Source organism: Numenius arquata, chromosome 5 (assembly GCF_964106895.1).
Source record: "Numenius arquata chromosome 5, bNumArq3.hap1.1, whole genome shotgun sequence".
NCBI classification, from domain to species: domain Eukaryota; kingdom Metazoa; phylum Chordata; class Aves; order Charadriiformes; family Scolopacidae; genus Numenius; species Numenius arquata.
In genome coordinates, this window is record NC_133580.1 from 54765956 (window position 1) to 54785376 (window position 19421).

The 19421-nt window shown below is 36.2% G+C and overlaps 1 protein-coding gene across 1 annotated transcript in view; it reads left to right on the plus strand.

Annotated features, from left to right (window-relative positions):
* CFAP99 (cilia and flagella associated protein 99) overlaps positions 1–19421 on the plus strand; it is a 57817-nt gene that overhangs the window by 3164 nt on the left and 35232 nt on the right. Inside the window, exons 2-4 of the mRNA XM_074148166.1 lie at positions 9841–9985; positions 12905–12999; positions 19229–19341. Coding sequence (XP_074004267.1) covers positions 9841–9985; positions 12905–12999; positions 19229–19341 — 353 coding nt within the window. The remainder of the gene's footprint in view (positions 1–9840; positions 9986–12904; positions 13000–19228; positions 19342–19421) is intronic.

Here is a 19421-nt window from a genome sequence, read left to right on the forward strand (position 1 = left end):
CTAAAGTTATGGGCTACGCTAACAGGCAGGGTGGCAACAGTACCAATAATTGAGGAAAGAAGTAGCAAGCTCTGAAGTTTTGTTTTAGCATTGTTGAAATTAAGCTGACAACAACAAGAAGTAAATGTCACAGAGGAAGGCCAGCAATTCAGACTGTAGGGTTCTTATTTGTGTACATGATAAATGTGAATATGTTATGAAAGTAAGTTGGATTTAGTCCTAAGGGAGTGAGTCTGGAAGGCACAATCTGTCTTGATCAAAACATCCGTCAACCATCTACCAGGGGCATAAGACCATTCTTATGGGAATCCTTGCAAATTAAAGCAGTAAAAATGACTGACAAAGTCAGGCACAGGAAAAGAAATTAAAGCGGGCAACCAAATGTATGTTAAAATGAAGGACTTTACAATATGAATATATAAAAAAAGAAAGAGGCATAAAATCCAAAGGGTCAAAGCTGTACGGTGAAAATATACCAGCCACTAGGAATAACTTGCTTTGCAAATGATAGCAAAAAGTAACTGGTAGATTTCCATTTTAGATCTTTTACTAAGCATAGAATTGGGTTTTGTTGAATATTCTGCTCAAAATCCAACACATTTCCATTGGTTTCACTGTGCTGCTGCAAAGATGGATCTCTTCATCTCTAGATGTTCCAATTTTACTTACACGTAAGGTTAGATAAATAATTAAAACCCAAAATACCTGATTGTGTGAAATAATAATACTATATTTTGCTCTTTCCTAAATGCTGTGTAGAAATTTTTATGGTTTTGGCAGTTCACAATGGTTGGGAAATAGCTGTACTGTAAGAGGTTTGGGAAACGCTGCTAGCCAAATATTGTAAAGACGGAACAGAAAGATAACCCAGGTTCTGTTCTAAGATCTATCATCTTTTTATCCCTGTCCTTTCTCTTACCCATCCTCAAACTTACTTGCCCAGGTCTCCTCATTTAACCTGTCCGAGTTCCAACTCTTCAAGTTGTTGATTCCAGTGTCCAGCAAGTCCTGCTCACCTCAAAGTTTTGGTTTTGTCCTGCTCACCTCAAAGTTCTTGCACATTTGGTTCCAGTCTCTACTGTACCTAAATCGAATCAGAAATATCCCTCTCTCTTCAAACTGAAGCCCACAGAGAAGATAGGCAAGACATGCTTTCTTCTATCAGTTTGAGCTCCCAGACTGACCCAGCATGGCTTGTCCCAGTCTCATCCTGTATTGTAGCGAACGCTCTGCTCGCCCTGGGCTGTGTATGGTAAGGGCACACAGAATCTTCAGGGAAGCTTACTGCTACAGTATAAATTCACACAAAACACACACAAACAGATATTTTTGACTTGGCAAAATGTGCATGGATTTTCCTAAGAAAACCAAAAGGCCAAATTTGTAAGGCACTGCTTGACCCCTTTGTGCCACTTTGAAAATAGATCCCTGTTTCCCTGCGTTTGATTTGGAGCTACTTACTGTTTCCAAATAGCTAGTTAAAAAACTGAAAATTTGACAACTTTCTATCAAATATCACTTCCTTATATCAGACTAAGGGAGCCACTGTCATCTTATTCGTCTTGAATAGCCTGGAAAGATATCCATTAACTTCAACAGAAGCAGCCTCTTGATTATTATTTTTTTTATTTCTTAATGCATATTTATAATTTTATTTAAATATCAATGTTCCCATCTGAACATATTCTCTCATTGTAGGAAATCTTGTCTCAAGCTTCAAGACAGAAATCTGTTTGGAAAACATTTGGGTGTACAGTCTGCCTCGAAGTATATTCCAGAGTGACTGCCCAAAGTCAGAAGCATGACTCTGTACATATATTGGTTTAAATAAGATAAGTAGTTGGCCATCTTTATTTATAGAGAAATGATGGCATTAGATACTGCTATCACGAGTTATGTTTTTATATGGGATTTAGCTTTACACAGTCCATTTACAGTACACATCTAATCCCTCTGTACTGCTTTGAAAAAGCACCCACCTTTCCCTGCATTTTTGTAATTGAGGTAGATCAAGCAGATAACGCATCCAATAAACCTTGAGATATATTTTTCTTTTTTGCTTTTTTTACTTTGCAACCACTCAGTATTTCAAGCTAGAAATAAGCAATCAGAGAATTAGTGCTACAGGAATAGAAAGTTAGTTTAAAGAGCAGAGGTAAACCATTACTTTGACAGCAGTTCAGTTCCATCTGAATAACTGTATGTATAAAGATAGAATCTTTTTTGGTGTGATGGAAATGCATAAATAAATTGCTGTCAGGTTACTAATAGTGTTTAAAACCAAGGTGCCAAAAGCGAACATAATCTCTACAAGGCAACTCAGGAAGCAACAGAGAAAGACACATTCCATTCTCAGTTCCTATCATCTAACTCCTAGTTCACGCTTCTATATACGAGTGGAGTTACGGAAACTCACTGTTAATTAGCCTTCCGTTTTTAGACAAATACAACTGAAATAGGGTAAGGATTTTTAGTTCTTGAATAGTGGGAGATAATTAACATGTTTTCCTCTAATTAGAATGTTATGATCAAAATTAGTCTAGAGGTGATTCTGTGTTAAACTCCATATATTTTATTTCTGCAACATGTGAATTTTATGTCATAAAAGGAATTTCTATTTGTTGTTCTCAGTGAATGATCAGACTTGATTTTCTTCCAGGAAAAAAACTACACTTTGACTTGTAATTCAGTTATTTTCAGTCTTCATGTTTATTGTATTGTAAGTTATGATCCTTATAACATAATATTGGACTTGTTTTTCACTGCAAATATTTTCAATAAGAATATAGGTTCATTAGTGTTATGATGGGTGATTCCGAGTTGCAACAAAAAAGCCTTCACCTTCAATCATGAAGAATCATATTATGCCCCTCAAGCCTCCTAAAACAAATAAGCGCAAATAAATGCTTTTGCTTCAGTGTTGTGACCTTGTTGCTATTAAAACAGAATTCAATTTGGATGATTGTGAATAACACATTAACTTAAAATAATTCTTTAAGTCTATCTCAGTTCTTTAAATTACTAGTATTCGCATTCAAATTTACATCTCTGTTTCTATTTTTCTTCATTTGAATGTCCAGTTTACTTCTCCTTATTTATCTTCCTAAATGCATTTTAATACTCCTTTCATCAGACTGATGTCCTCCAGATAACATCTTTGCTCTTGTGTACTAAACCCCCCTCTTTTTATTAAGTATTCGTCATTTAAATCTATCAAAAATGACCCATATCCAGAGTGATCCTTTATCCGGTGTATATTGCATGTAAGCATATTGTTTCATCAGGCCATTTATAGAAATGGACTGCATGGGTTCGTTTTGAAAAAAAAAGATTATGTTCTGTATCTAACTGAAGCATCCCAGGCTTTTTTTTTCTTCCTTGTGACTGTTAGAATCAAGCTTTTGCTATGATAACAAGAGACAGATTTTAACACAGAAGTTACCATGCAGTGTTTGTGCCTTTCTCTATGCAAATAACTACTTGATTTTCAGTGGAATTATTTGCTTCATTTGCTTCAATTAGATTTGAAGGATCAGATCCATCATGTTGGCCTTTATAAATCCCATTTACAGAAAAGCTTACTTCTGTAAAATCAGAACTGCCACCCCAAATTCACTGTTTTACTCCTTTATCCTTCTGATGTTGATGGCAAGATGAACCTGTTTGTGAGCTTTCCGTTTCGCAAGAACATGGTGTAATTTGGCATATTCTTCATAGTTCTCATTTGTGTTGGTTCAGCTGGGTGTCTCACACATGCCCACTCAACTGTGAGTAAAATCTCCAAATGTCAAAAGTCATAGATTTGGTTTCAAATATGAAAATAATGTAATCTAAGATTATTTTGATACGTGGTGAAAAAAATCCTACTAAATTATACAAGTCTAATATGTATTATTAGTTACTGACATAAATGTAGATTAGGATCTTTCTAAGGAAAGGACGGAATCTGATTTTTCTGCAATGTCCCGCTTGTGATTTAATATTAAGTACAAGGGAAAATAACATTAACTGTACTTCTTCAAGATGGTCAGCATTATCTTATGAAGATGAAAATACTAGCTTGTGACTGCAACATAGACTGTAAGTAGTAGAAACAGGACTTTTTCCTACTTATAACCTAAGATCCCAAGTTTTTTCCCTGTGTTGAAATTACAGGAAGCATTTTCGTTGACTTCAGAGGGAAAGAGGACTGGGTTCTGGTGACTGATTCAAAACCCAGTGAAGTCAATAGGAATATTTTCTTTCATTTCCACAGCATTTTGATGAGACCCTTGGAGAGGACTAGCACTGATATCTGAAGCACTATACATTAATCAGAACACATCTGTAAAATGTGCATATTCTGCCTAGAAGTAGAGAAGTGCAGTACATACTATTACTCAGTTCTCTCAGGAGGTGAAAGCTATTTTATCTTTTCATCAAATATTATCTTCTTTCTAAAATGTTTGTTTCACCTTAAACTAAGTCTTTATTCTGAGAAGTCTCAAACAAGGCAATGCTGATATTCTTTTTCTTCCTTCTCTCCAGAAACAAGTGCTTTTCTTTCTCTCCTTACCCATCCTTTTCTGATCTCTCTGGCCCTTAAACAGGTCCCATTGTAACCATCCTTATTGCCATATACCCTCGGTGGCGAAGCTTGCTTTTTGAAGATACTTCTCCATTTAATTCCTGACATTTCTTTTACTAACACACATTGAAAGTTGTTTGTGTACAAAGTCCTATGCTTAAGCTTTCTTACACAGTCTCTTCTCTCCTTGAAGAAACTGGACTGGCTCCCAGCTACAGCTAAGTGTCAGGGAGCAAGAAAAATACATCCACGGAGGCAGGCTAAGGGCATTAAGGATTTCTCAAGTCGGGGAGATAACACCAATCAGCACATATTCAGACAAAAGTTATGTTTTTTTCACAGGATCACTCAGGATAATTTCAGGTAGGATCATTCTTTTATAACGTAAACATTTGGGAATCAGAAAAAGCTGAAATTCAATGCCATAGACAGAACGCTTTCAGATATTTTTATGGGAATGACATTGTGAACACATATAACTGTATTTTACTTATATCCAGTGTAGCCATTGGTCAACACAGTAATATATAGGCTTCCAAACATTAAAAATCTAGGACCATCCACTATTCATCTGCCATAAACTTACTATTCTTTACACGACAAAACAACAAATAATAAACTGTAACATTAGAGATAGAGAGGTTGTTTCCTGAGCATGGAATAGGTATATTGTTCAAGATCTGTTTAATCTTCTGATAAGTTTCAATATTTGGTGCAACAGAAGATGGTAGCTGCATGTGTTACTTTCACCTGTAAATTATCCGGCCTTCTTCGTGCTGAAGGACTCACACAACATAAATGCAAACATAGCTAACTGCTAGTTGTTTCAGAGAAAGACATGAGGTAAAGTATACTTGAAGAGGTAAGAAGATGGTCTGATGGACAGAACAAAGGCTGACAAATTAGCATTTATTAATTCTTTTCTTGTTGTCACCAATGACTTAGTTTGTCGCCTAGGGCAAATCTCTTGTCTGCTCCATACCTTAGTTAGTGCATTGGCAAAATAGCATTAGCCAAAAGGAATCTCATTAAATGCAATTGTGTTCTCAAAGTGTTTTGAGAACCTAATACAAAAGGTGCTATAAATGTACGATCTGTCATCATATTGTACTGTTTCAGGACCATTTGACCCACTTCTGAAATACATCCCACTGACATAAAAAGCACCTGTCCGGGGTTGAGAGACACAGGACTAACTTTTCTTTTAATGCTGAGAAAATTGCACTTCTGGAAGACTCTAGTGTCTGAATTTGTGAAAATATTTACTTTATAGCCAGCCAGGCTCCATGGGATTCAAGGTTAGTGTTTTCGAGCCTTGCCAGGTGCAGGGACAAGGAGGAGCAAGGCCTGGGCATTTGACCCAGGCTGGCCAACAGGAGTATTTCATACCATGAATGTCACATCCAATGTAAAATAGAAAAGTTTGCTGCGTAGCGGGCTCTCTCCCTGATGGCACCGGTCCAGACAATTCCTTGCCCCGGTGCCGGAGCCCTGAGGCCTTCCCTTCCTCCTGAAGCCATTGCGCTCGCAGCATCCGATACTTGCTATCCACTGCTGGGAGTGCACAGCTTCCTACTGATATGGTTGGCTGAGTATAATTTCTGTATATCTTACATCAGTATCGGGATTAATACTGGTTCTTTAGTATTATTGTTAATTATTTAGTCTTAGTCTATTAAATCTATTTATATTTCAACCCTTGTGTTTCTTTGTGTTCCCCGATTCCCCTTTCCGGGTGGGGAGGGGTCATCGGGTGGTAGAATAATTGTCTAACAACAATAGATTGTTATAGGTTCTCTCAAACCGTAACAGCACCATAAAGCCACACAGAAAGAATGCACTTAGGGATTCGCGCTACAAGTGACACCTTCCCAACATATTATGTTCCCAAAGCAATTATGATTTCAGACATACAGATAAACAGTAAATATCCTTGATGAAATTTGTTCAGGACACAATGCACTTTCTATGCAGAGAGTATCCTAACTGTTTTAAATTATTGGCTCAGGTTTTGATTCACTACATTATCAGCAGGGCTTAACCAACAACTGGCTCACCTTTGAGATTTCTTATCTAAGTACTGTTCCAGCCCAGTCTTGTTTAGTTTATGATGAGTTCTGATGAGATCACTTCCTTAGATAACACAGCTGCAGGCTGCTTAACTATTCTCAAGTATTATAAGTAGAAGCAGAACACTTAGTACCATTTGTAATTGAAAGCAGGTTCAATTGATGATATTTCATGAGAAGACTCTTTGGTCCGTGGTCCACAGAACTACCAATCGGTACTTTAGTCCCCAGCTGCACCTCCTGTCCCCTTGTTGCTTATCTTGAGGCCATGTGTGGTTATGTACTTTCTTGTTCAGGAAGTAAGAGTAAGCACTTCTTTCTGTGTTTGTCCTAACAACTAACTTCTGACTGACTTGTTAATTCAGAACAGTAAAAGGAGTAAATGTAAATATGCAAGTGCATTTTTATGCTGTAGTCTGAACTGCATAGGAGATATGATTTGGGCACTGGTGTTGTCTTGTTGTTGTCTGTTTGTCTACTTTTGGTCATCTCTCGAAAGTACATTTGAAAAGTACTGATTTGTTTTAGCACTTTATACATGTATGATATATATCAAAGTCCTAAGAAGGCGAATGCAAAAATTCTAATCAAATAAGGATCTTGGAAACAATTTAGCTTTCTACAAGAGATAGTTGTGAGAGTTTTTGTTGGACTTGTTTCCAAATAGGTTGTCCGGTTTTACTATGGACCTTCCATTAATTGTCAGAGCTACTGCTGTCTGCAGATTCATTTGTTCACTGTTCAAGGGGAACAAGTGTTTTAGATTCAAAATGTCACAATTATACTTTTACTGGAACTACGTCATCCTGTCTCACTTTGCTGTCAGGTATTTATGTTTGCTTTTGCCTTTTATGGTGAATTCTCAGATATCTCATATCTAATAGGGGATATATATTTGAACATTTAGTGGGAGGTTAGATTTCTGGATTTTCTTTGTCAGTTTTATGAAAGAACTTCCATAAGTCTTCATCCAGAAAAGGTATATTTGGAATAGACTATGTGCCTCACAAGAATGCTCAGTGCTTAGCCAGATGGAGTCCTTGCTTCCCATCAAGTTTATTTTTTTGCATATTTTCTGATACTTTTAATCTTTTTCCTCTGCTTTTCCATTTGTGTCCATCCTCCATCTAAGCCCTTCTGTATCTCCTGTTTTCTGTTATGTTCCTTTTTACTCCTTTCTCTGTGCTCCTTCTTTGCCACCTCACTCTGGTTGGCTTAATTTTCCTAAATGCATTCCCCTTTATCTTTGTCCCATCTCAAACACAACCTGTCAGTTTTTGTTTCTGTAGAGCCCTGATTAAGAATGTAAGTGATATCCTGCTTATTCACACTTAAGTCTCTGGTGCTGCCCAGGAGACTCTGTGAAGCTTCCATGTCTCTATGTAATGATTAGTTTGGTTACACCACTCTTTCTTCTTACCAACCATATCTGTGTCACAGAATATATTCAGAGTCATATCTAATTACTTCAGTTATAGAAATAAAGCTTTTCTATCATTATAACTATTACTAGCCTTAAGACCTAAAAACCACAAACTGAGCTTGATTCTGTTTCTGTATGTGCATCATTAGTAATACTGTCTGTTACAGTTCTGCTAGAGAAGTAGTCATGTATTAATGTAAGCCCAATGACAGAAAAGAAATTGCAAGGATGTATTTAGGTGTCATTTTGCCTGCATATGTGTGTGTATATCCATATATAAATATATATTTATATAAATATAAATATATGTGTATATATTTATATGTGTGTATATAAATATATACATATATTAAATATATATATATAGATATAAAAATATACATGGATATGGATACAATTATATGGAGGCACTATTTTTTTCCAGTGATGATGCACAAATTGGAAGAAATGAAACCTGGCTTTTGAGCAGGAGTAAGTAAAAAAGAATTACGCTTACCCTGAATGATAACCTGAGAAAATACACTTGGAATGCTTCTGCATAATTTTTTATATTTAAAAATTAGAACTGTAATTTTAAAGTTTTGCCTTGTATTTTCTCAGTCTCAAAGCCCTAGATAGTATCATACAGCAGCCTCTAATAGTACTTTTAAACTAGGAATGAATCACATTAGGGAAATAAAGCGATCAAGATGCTAGAAGATAGCCTCCTAGGTAAGGTGAACCTCCTGATATATTATTGCAGTTCAATTGTTCCCACATCTCAGAGCTGTGCGAGAGATCATATATCAGATGTGGACTACATGTTTTCATAGGATAAAAGAAGCTTTTTTCTTGGCTTCTTGGCTAACCTCCTTAAGTCAAAGAATGTTTATTGTTTGTCATTTTGTCATACCGTGGCTGTCCTTATACAGTTCATGTAATAACAAACTGTTCTGAGCTTCAGATTTTGTTGCAGTGTTTTAAAGATGATCCACACTAGAAGTCATCTCATGTAATAACAAATATTCCATAGGCAATTTATTATGCGTGAAACTCACTGTAAAGTTCAGGAGCATTCAAACTTTTTAAAGGAATTATGAGCTACGATACCAGTGGTGTGCAGTGGGCATCTGACCCTCCTCTTTTGTGTTCTCTTGTGGTATTGCATGAACATTGCAAGTGACTGAGAGCACAGCTGGATAAGAAACACACAGTCTGCATTAACAAGAATCCTGGCACCCACAGGTTTAGTTTAAAATAGTCATATTCTCCAATATTAGGTTAGCAATTAGTATTATTAGCAGTTAGTATTGCTAACCTAATATTGGAGAATATGACTATTGCAGTAGCAATTAAGAGTCTTTTCCATAATCCCTGTCCAGCTTCTCCCCTTCATTTAGTCTCCCCAGGTAGCACGTCTACAAAGAACAGGTTTCCTACTGGAAAAGCAAACTCTTATTGAAACTTTGTCATACTGTTGATTAAGTTAATCATTGCTTATAGCTCAGAGACTTCAAATTTTCTTTGCATTAATTGTTGACTTTCACACATCAAGGCCTTTGAACTAAATGTGTATGTCAACAGATAACCTGCGACTTTAACATTGGGGAAGGTTACGTTTTACTTAACAAGGGTCGTTAATTTGTTAGGACTGCCCATATTTGATAGTACTAGAAGTGTGTCAACCCTACCAAAGGCACTGCTGTTCATTATTCATGTTTTCCAACTGCTTCAAAATGATTGTATTTCTCTTTGTACACAACACTTAGTAAGTAATCATTATTAATTTTATATCTCTATAGACTCTTAATGTAACAGAAGAAAAATTTGTATTGGATACACTAGCTGGATGCATAGAATATAAATCCTTATTGGATGTAGTAGTCAATGCCTTTTTTGTTCGGGATGGGAGATACTGCCTGATTTCTGAGCGTAATCTCTATATAGGTAAGTTTTCTCTAAAAACCAGATGTGTGTAAACACCAAATGTGTTTACAATAGAATTTTTTTTTAGAAAATGTTTTACTAATTTAACGTCTTAATATTATATTACATTTGATGCATTGTCATTTGCCCAGTGCAGTATGAAATACAGGACCTTTTCCAATGGCCTTACAATGTGAAGCCTAAATCTTGAAATTGTTATTTAGTCTAGACTCTCACAGTGTTAACTGGAATTTTCCTGTGAGAAAATTGTGCAGAATATGCCTGCAGATTAGGTAACATGCAGATGGAAAATAGCATCAGTGACTGGAAGAAGTATCTTGGAAGCTTAACCGTTACTTTAAAAATTGTTCTTCAGCAATTTCCCTTTATTCTCTTCTATACAACCTAGTACCTCTGCCATTCAGCTACAAAATTGTGTAACAAAGCTCTGTCTGCTGAGGAACACAGCATGTCTCACAGTATGAAGATACAATTGTCTCTACCCATAGATGGGTTTTTTCATTACTTACCAACACAATCCCATAAATAGACTTCTGTCTGTCTCCATGAGTGAGGTCAATTATTTTCCATGTATTAGTTATTTGGTTAGAATCAGTTACAATACAACTATATCTGATAGTGTGTGCTAGTTAATCAGAGTAGTTACTACTCCCAAAGCTATTTTAGGCATTGAGAAGTATATTAAAAAGTAATATAAAAATATTTTTATGCTATGCATTTAATACACATGTACTGAGGTTGATTTACTAAGTCCCTAAGTAAGCTGTAATTACAAATGGCACTAGCATTGGTTCTCTAAGTCAGACATGTTCTGAAGCTTTGTTGGTACTTTGAAAAGTCCAGTCAATTTAATTCAAAGTGGTTGAAAAAAAAAATTATCTAATATAAGTATATCTACATTTCATGTTTTAAAAGCTATGAAATTTTTATGGCACTTCTAGTTGCTTCCGTCATAATATGGAAAGGTATAGAAATGTAAATCAAATAACAAACAAAAGGGAACCTAAACTGTCAAGGATGAAATTAATAGTATATTGAGTTTATTCTAAATGGTAATGCTTCATTGTCTCCATTTCTCCAAAGCCATGTTTTTCAGCGTCTGGAGCACATAAATTCTACCTTTAAGCTGAGTGTTGCTATAATTGGATTGTCATGACTGGTCCACTCAAAAGCCTCCATTAATCATAGGCAGAGGGTAGGCTCCGGAAAATTTTCCTTTATCAACAAGTTGAGAGTCTAAGGTCATTGGCTTACATTTTTTTAAGCCGCTTGTGATTCCCTTTGCCAAGCTGCATTGACACTTAAATGATCAAAGCTGCTTATAAAGGCTGTTGCTATGTGTGAGCAGATTTGAATTTAATAAAGCTTGTAGGAGATAAATGTATATTCTACTAAGACTGCTTAAATATGTTGCTATGCTAAAGCACAAGATTGAAGCCTAATGATACACTGAGTTGGCTCCAGCACATTGGCCACAATTTACTGATTTTATCATTACTGTTTAGTGGCAGCTAAAATACTGCAGTGCAAGTGAAGTCTAATTGATCAAAGTGAATATGGTCAACTGGAAGCTGGCACAGGAGCTCATGAACTTTATAGGTCTGCAAAAATCTCACAGCACTGACTGTGCCTCTTCCTGTATTGAGCTGCATACTTGCCAGAGAGGGGTGCAAGAATCAGATTTGGATTTCCCAGAGAATTTCACAATTTAAAATTTTGGTTTTATTCTAACTCAGAATAAAAACAAAGATTAAAAAATTTCTGCAAAATGGTCACTTGCCAAAAAAAAAAAAAAGGAAAAGAAATACTAGAAATGTCATATTTTATGTCTAAAATTTTTGTTATGTATAACATCTATATGAAATATGAAATTTATATAATATATATGAAATATATATGAAAACTTTAAAAACAGAGTATGTTGAAAAATTCACTATCAAAACTTTCTTTTATGTCTCCTATTCACTTTACATTTTCCCAGAATAAGATTGCTTACACTGAAAATGTTGGTTATACTAAAAGAGAGCTGTTTCCAACAACGTAATACTGTCAGAAACTTTTCAGTCATGTCTCTCAGGAGCCGTTTGACTCCTGTTCTCCCTGTCTTGTTGCCAGACTAAGACAGAATTTCACAGATGGAATATGCAGGTAGAAGCTGGTACTAGTACCCAAAGAAACAGGCCACCGTTTTTCTCACTACTGGCCACTCATTCTCACCCCTGTCATATCTTCTCTAGAGTTAGAACTTACGTTTAGCAGCAATCCAGTGAACTGATCAAGAAAGTGCTTCAGGTAAAAATTCACAATCTTAGTTTTAACTTGGCTGTGTGGGTGACTGTACTTGCCCAAGAGAAGAAACACCAGGAAGCAAAAGGAGGGGATGGGAACAAGCAATTAGGGGTTGATAGAGCTTCTTGTTTTAGTGGTGATGTTGGCATAATGAAATGACTGTGAAATCACGGCAATATCTTACCTTTGGCCTTACAGGATTCCAAATGCTGCTACGGTAGATCTCCCAGCTTTGCAAACAGATATTTGCAGGCATCCAAAGGACTTCTATGAACGATTTCAGATAGCTACAATTGTTTTACATTTTTTGTGTAAATGGACAGATCCTCAGCTGTTAGAACTTCCCTAAGATTGTGTAGATTTGCACTAGCGTGGATCTGACTCTTGAAAAAGATAACTAACTTATATGAACCATACCACAGAGTCACAATGCTAATAATGAACATAGGGTTAACATTATAACTTCATATTACAATTTGTCAGTCAAGCATTATTTTGCCCAGTTAGATAAATAATATTGAATACTATCTAAAATAAAAGTAACAGTCTAAATCCCAGAGTATGCTGAGTATAGGATATAGGTTTATTAGAATTTCCTGCTGCATTTTAAATGTATGTATCTTTTGATAGTTATTTGTTATCTGGCTACTTTTCAACTACAAGAGCTCGGTCTTCAGCACTTCAGCAGAATTGTGAAATCTCTGGACACTGCAAAAATGCAAAAGGTAATTAAAGTATAAAATATTTTTTAAAAAATAATTAATGATCTCTTCATTGTGTTTGATTAATCAGAGTACTTTTCTCAACTTTCAGGATAACTTAAATGGAGAAATTAGTGTCATTTTCTGTTCAAATTCAGAAATTAAATTTGTCTTTTTTATCACAAAAATCTTCAGTTTCTACACTTAGGGAGTGACTTTCTCATATTCAGTCAAAGATCAAGTTAAAATGTATTTTATATAATCTGGGAAGGTAGAATAATGTCATGATTTACAGTTCACGTGATTTACAGTTGTCCCTCCAAGTGCATACAGACTTTTGGTTCTACTCACGTTCTCTCTTTGACTTTAGGCAGGGTAAGTTTTTTTCTGTAAGGAATGAATCTATTGAAACTTGCAGTTCCTGTTGATTAGTGTTCTTCTTACCTGAACAACCCACTGCCACTTTGATTATCAAGTCTATTGTCCCTGCATCGTTTTTTCTCCTTCCCAAAAAGCAATTGCTCATTTGGAGCTATGCATGTACCGATTGCCCTGTTACAACAACATACATCCAACTGACCAAACCATTGCTGCCAAATAGAAACACGACAACAAAGTTCCGCCTGGCTTTTCCTCTCTGGAGTCACAGATTTGGGATTCACTCCACTACTTGTTTGCTAATTTTTATGAAATTTGTAGAAATATAAATATCTTCTGCTTCTCTTTCAAAATGGTTGAAAGTGCTAATTATCTTAAAAGCTATGTTGTAAAGGGGGAGAGGGATAAACTGAGCACCAAGGTATATATACTTTGAATGTTCACATGGATGCCAGTGTCTCTTTAATGAGTACAGTTGCTTTGTAATATGTAGGGAGAGAGTAGGTTAGGTTGTCTGCATAACATTTTTAGAAACACTCTTAGTCACTTTGTTTTGGTGGGCTTACTATGGAATGTTTTTTATTAATCCTTCCAGAGACAAAAATGATACATTTCATTAACTGTTAGAAAGAACAGAGAAGTGGCTTGAAGAATTATCATAATCTGGTAGACAGACAAATCACTCTGTCTAAAATGCTCTCCCAGCCCCTTCTACAGTAAACATGTTAGCCACTGGATTGGATACATCTTGAGCTCATTCAGCTAGCAACACAATTCTCCCACTTCATGCCAGTTATCTCTTGTTGATTCCATTCACCAAGCATTAATTTCTACTTCCTTGTCTGGAGTAACTTTTTTTCTGATAGGGAAGTGCTGCATTATGCAATGGTCTGCACCTGCTACTTTTTTCCCTGTAGATGTAACTTTGCTTGAGTATCTTATCAGATCCTCATCACCATGGTACCTAGGTTTTCTTCTCTTGCATTAGAAGAGGTTCTTTGTCTCCAAAATGATGCTAGATTATATTAATGCACCTGCAGCACAGGATTTAGATGCAGCATTTGGTCCCCCCAGCAACAGAGACAAAAACAACAGGAGGCAGATCTGCAGCCTTAGCAACAGAAGTTGTCAGAAATTTGGGATTCTCCTTCAGGATGCTGACCTGTAGATTTTGCCTCCTGACTGTTGTGTCTGAGTTCAGCAGAGATGCAGAAAAATTATTCACTTATATTTACTTAGAATAGATTTACTTTAACTAAAAATTATGTTTTTCTGCACGTCGCAGGATGAATGGAATTTTCTTACCCATGGGGATAAACCTTACTCAAATGAGTAGTCTTCATAAAATTAAATGGACTACTCAGTTGAATGAGATCAACTTGTGTGAGTAGCCTCTTAAAGGACTGGATGACGGAGTCCGTGCAAATGAAAGTGTTTCCCTATGGTTGATGTACGTTCAAATATTTTCATTTAGACAGAATATCCAAGCAGAATTATAATGGTATCTCACTAACACATGTTCCTCTGCTTGAACAGAAAATCATAAGATCACATTCTATAATATTAACAATACATGCAAAAATACTTTATGGTTGTATAATTACAGAACCATAGGATGAAGCCCTATTTTGTGACTTCAGTGTGATTGTTCTTCTAAGAACTTAGTTATGCATTGCTAGTTTAAGCCTATTTTTCCGTTGTATTTTTCATACATGTTATTCTTTTATATTTGTTGTAAAATGTAAGGGTATGTATGTTAGAGAAAATACACTGTTGAAATAAAAATTTCAAGTAAACAGCCTTTATATTTTCATAATTGTAAAAAAAGCAAAATAACCAGTGTTTTCCTTCTAGCATTCAAGAACCTGTTTTGTTCTGTTTCTGTTCTGATTGCTTCTAACAGCAGTGAAGTCCTTTATAAAGAACTTTTGAGATCTGGAAAGGAAAATCACTATATAAAAACTGGGTATTGTAATTGCCATTCTGATAAGGTAGGAATAGTAGGACAAGTTCAGCTTCATGGTGGACATAGGGGCAAAAAAGCTCCAAGCTATGTCATACAGTGGCAGAAGGACCTGAGACCATGCCAGGACACTTTTCTCTACACCTTTACCTCAGGATCCTCAAAATAGAGTTACCCATTACAATTTCTTCAGAGGAAAGCCTTCTTAAGAGCTTCTTGCCTTCCTCTTCATTTGTCTTTTGCAGTTGAAAGGTACAATCTGGTACCAAGGTGGTACCAAGGTGGTACTCAAGGTGGTTGAGCTGGCACAGCTGAAGAACTAAACTACAATAAGAGGGAAAGAATCAGCAGATGAAGAGAGGAGTAGTCAGGATCCTCCTTGATTGCCTTTGCTACTACAGCAAATAGCTGTGGGTGTGTACAGCCAAAATAATAGCTTCTCGGGTAGTTGCTGATCTGTATGGAGAAGCAGAACCTGCTGTTCCTTGCCGTTACTTGCTTAACTCAAGAGTCAAAAGCTTATGTTGTGAATATAAGGATTTCAGCTCTGCAAATAACTACATGGATGTAAAGATAATACCAAATGAGGAAACTTCCCAATTTTTATTTGCTTTTTGGAAATCTGTACAATCCCACTGTGTAAAAATCCATTAAGAATATTAGCAGGGCATGTGCAAATTCTCAAAAAGCAAGGTATTAATTCAGCCAACCTGTAAAAACGCACTACAAAACAGTCTTTAATAATACACACTTGTCCTACTACAGCCAGAGTACATTAAAATAGTAAAAATAGGTACAATTCATTTCTTGTGTAATTCCACCACTTCTAGAAGGGAAATGAATCTCAGTTATCATGCTCTGTGAGTAGCAAAATTCTTGGAACATTCAAGACAGAGGAGTAAGCAGAATAATGCTGTTACTAAAATGACTGTCCAGTAACTTCTCTAAGAAGACAGATACTGGTAACATCCAGAGATCTGTGAGAACTTCAAGCCACATTTTGCTGCTGTAAAAAGCAAAGACTGCTGATACTGGGGTTGCCACCTGCGCTACATGTGGCCAAAGGCAAAACAGAAATATAAGGCTTTTTTCCTAGCAATTCAGTTCACAAAATGCAAAAGTTTCTGTTGTTAAGAAATGAAATGTGCTATGGCTTGATGGGTCTTATTCTGCCTACACTCACCATCTGTGATATGGATTATCAAAACCAAGAATGTGGACTTCAGCCCAGGCAAACTCTGATCAGAAATGACGTCTGGTAATCCTGCATTGCCATTTGCCATCCCTGCATTGCTTGCATAACCGTTCCAGGGCAGCATTCAAAGCCTTATATAGCAGGATGCATATTGGGACATATCCTTATCATAGCATTACTCTAGGGACTGTGACTGAAGCAGTACTAATATATACATCACAGTATTGATATCTGATTACACACTTAACCATCCTCTGTACCTTGTAGGAGTACATCATGGCATTTATCAATGACATAATTACCCACTTGTCTTAATAAAGTGTGAAATGTTTATAACAAGTACATGACTGGTGTTGCAGGAGGAGGCCTCAAGGAGTAATAGCCAGCTGTTAAATACAACACCTAGAAATCACTGTGTGCTTTTATTATAGTTTCATCTACCTTGAAGAGGTAGTTGAGTCGCAAGTACTTTGTAAGATAATTACAGCAAATATTTAAGAAGACCTAGATGGAGAAAAACAGTCAGGGAGAGCTGAAACAACAGTTCAGAGGCTTAGTTTCATGTGGCAATGTAGTAGACAACTGGTTGATGCCTCTGAGGATGAACTAGGCTATAAAAGAGGAATACTGAGGACACAGAGAAGGAGGAGGAGTTCAACTTAATGAAAGCTAGTGAAAGAAAACTGGAGGATTTACAAATCACCACCTGCAGTATTTCTACATCAACTTCTGTGAGTTCCCTGAATACCCAGAAATTTGAAACTAGTTTCACCCCTCAGGGTCTGCCTCATTTTAAGTATATCAATCCATGTTCAGTCCACCCCTGTATACACACTTGCTTACATGGGTTTAAAATCACGTTTTTTTATAAACTTTGTGTATAGTCAGGGCCTTCCATAAGGTAAGAAGACTACTTTGGCAGGGAACATGTTCTCTGGGTCTGTAATCATATATACAGCTGGGATACATGGATGTAAAATTTTGTCACAATAACTGGTAGAAGTAGTGTATATACAGTGCATCAGTTCTGTTGGAGAATATGAACTCTGCCTAGACTTCTAGCATTTTATTTATACATTGCATCAGTAAAAATTACTATGTTAGGTGAAAAATGTAATCCAACATGCATGCACTACGGAGAAAGATTCTCCATAAGGAGACTGAATGAGTTTCTAGACTAATGGGATGAACTGCATCCCTTATCATATACTTAGCAAACTCCATTGAATCTGGAAGCACCCAAAAACCAACTTCTTCACAATTCAAAACTTAGTTTATAGTCATGCTTTTGGGGATGAAATAATTTCTTTTGGTTGATGTGTTGATATGCCAGCATCTGCAATTTTGTGGAAAAGCAGCAGTTTCTAGACAAGAATGGGAATCCAAGAGGGCAATATTCATTTAGTCCTTCAGTTGTTGATCAGTCTTTTGACTCTACCAAAAGCACAATAGATGAAAATAAGACTAAATTTACAGGTTACTTCTTTACAGGTTTAAGACTATAGATTTTAAGTAGCAGACTTTCTAACCAGTTGAACATCTGCAGCAAATGCCTTGAGTCAAATCTGAATTGTTTATAGCTGAATTTTTCACAAAGCTCTGAGCCACCTTGGGCCTGGCACCACCTGTGAGTTATAAAGCTCCTTGGTAGTCCTCCAGAACTGAAAACTCAATACAAAGACCTATATGGCTCTGTGGAAACCAATCCAAGACAGGGCTATTGCCAAGTCTGAACTAAGTTCTGCAGTCTCCATTCGAAGCTTCTCAAGTGACTGCACACTGTTTTCCAGTATGTTTCATAATGTCTATATTATTTAGTGTGCTTTTTTCTATTACTAGGATTATTTCAGCATGATACTTGCTTGTACTTTCATTTCCAAGAATTTTAATGAAAAAGTTCAGGTTCAAGTTTGGAATTTATATTGCTGTAAATGATACATGCTGAATCCGAGTGCCATTTTTCAAGAGTCTGTTTCAAAAGGCCATTTGAGCTGTTCAAGTTTTAAAGAAAGGCTCTTGACCTTCTGGTGAACTCCAGAGGGAAACAAAAGTTCAAATGTTAGTTGCTCTTTCTCCAGCATGTAGAGCCCTACAATGTGTAAGTGTGCAAAATTTCAGTCTTCTAGTTTAATGGGAATATGCCAATTAATTATATTTCAATAAAAGAAGAAACCATATTGTGTAGTGGTTACTACAGTTTTGCAGCAATCCTCCCTGCCCAGTTCCCAGGGAGCTGAAAGGAACTTCAGTAATTCAGATGCAGTGCCAGGCCTGAGATGTTTCTGGGCATTCATCTAGTTATAGATAATCAGGAGTTGATTGTGGGTATATTAGACTCTGAAACTCTGTTGTATAATTCTATTAAAATCAGTATTGTAATAGTGCTTACTTTAATTTTGAATAAAAACTTTTGTTTCACAATGTTTGAAGCAAATTAAAAATGTATGAACACATCCCCATGTTGCAGCCCCTAGATTTTTTTTCAGGCCACTAAAAATATTTTAGTCTCTATTACCGTTTCATAAAATAGGGCTGAAAGACATGGGCCTGTCCTAACAGAACTAAGAACCTATAAATATCAAGCACCTATGATTATAATTACAGAATAAAATATAAACAAGTTCTTCAGCTGTGTTTGTAGTAAAAGCAACTATCTTTTTGTAGTTTTATATACACTGTACCTTCAGTATTCATATTTAAAAGAAATCACTTATTAGTTTCTTAGATTCTTCTTCAATGCCTTGTATTTGAACACATGGATAAAAGATGAATGGAGTCAGTTCTATGATTCACTGTATGTAAAGGAGAACTGGATTGATCCACTGCTAAGGTAAGCAGTACTTAAGTAGCCTGTTGGCACCTTGAAGTTTAAAAGCTGGGGAAAACTTCCCCTGAAAGTTCAATTTGCTG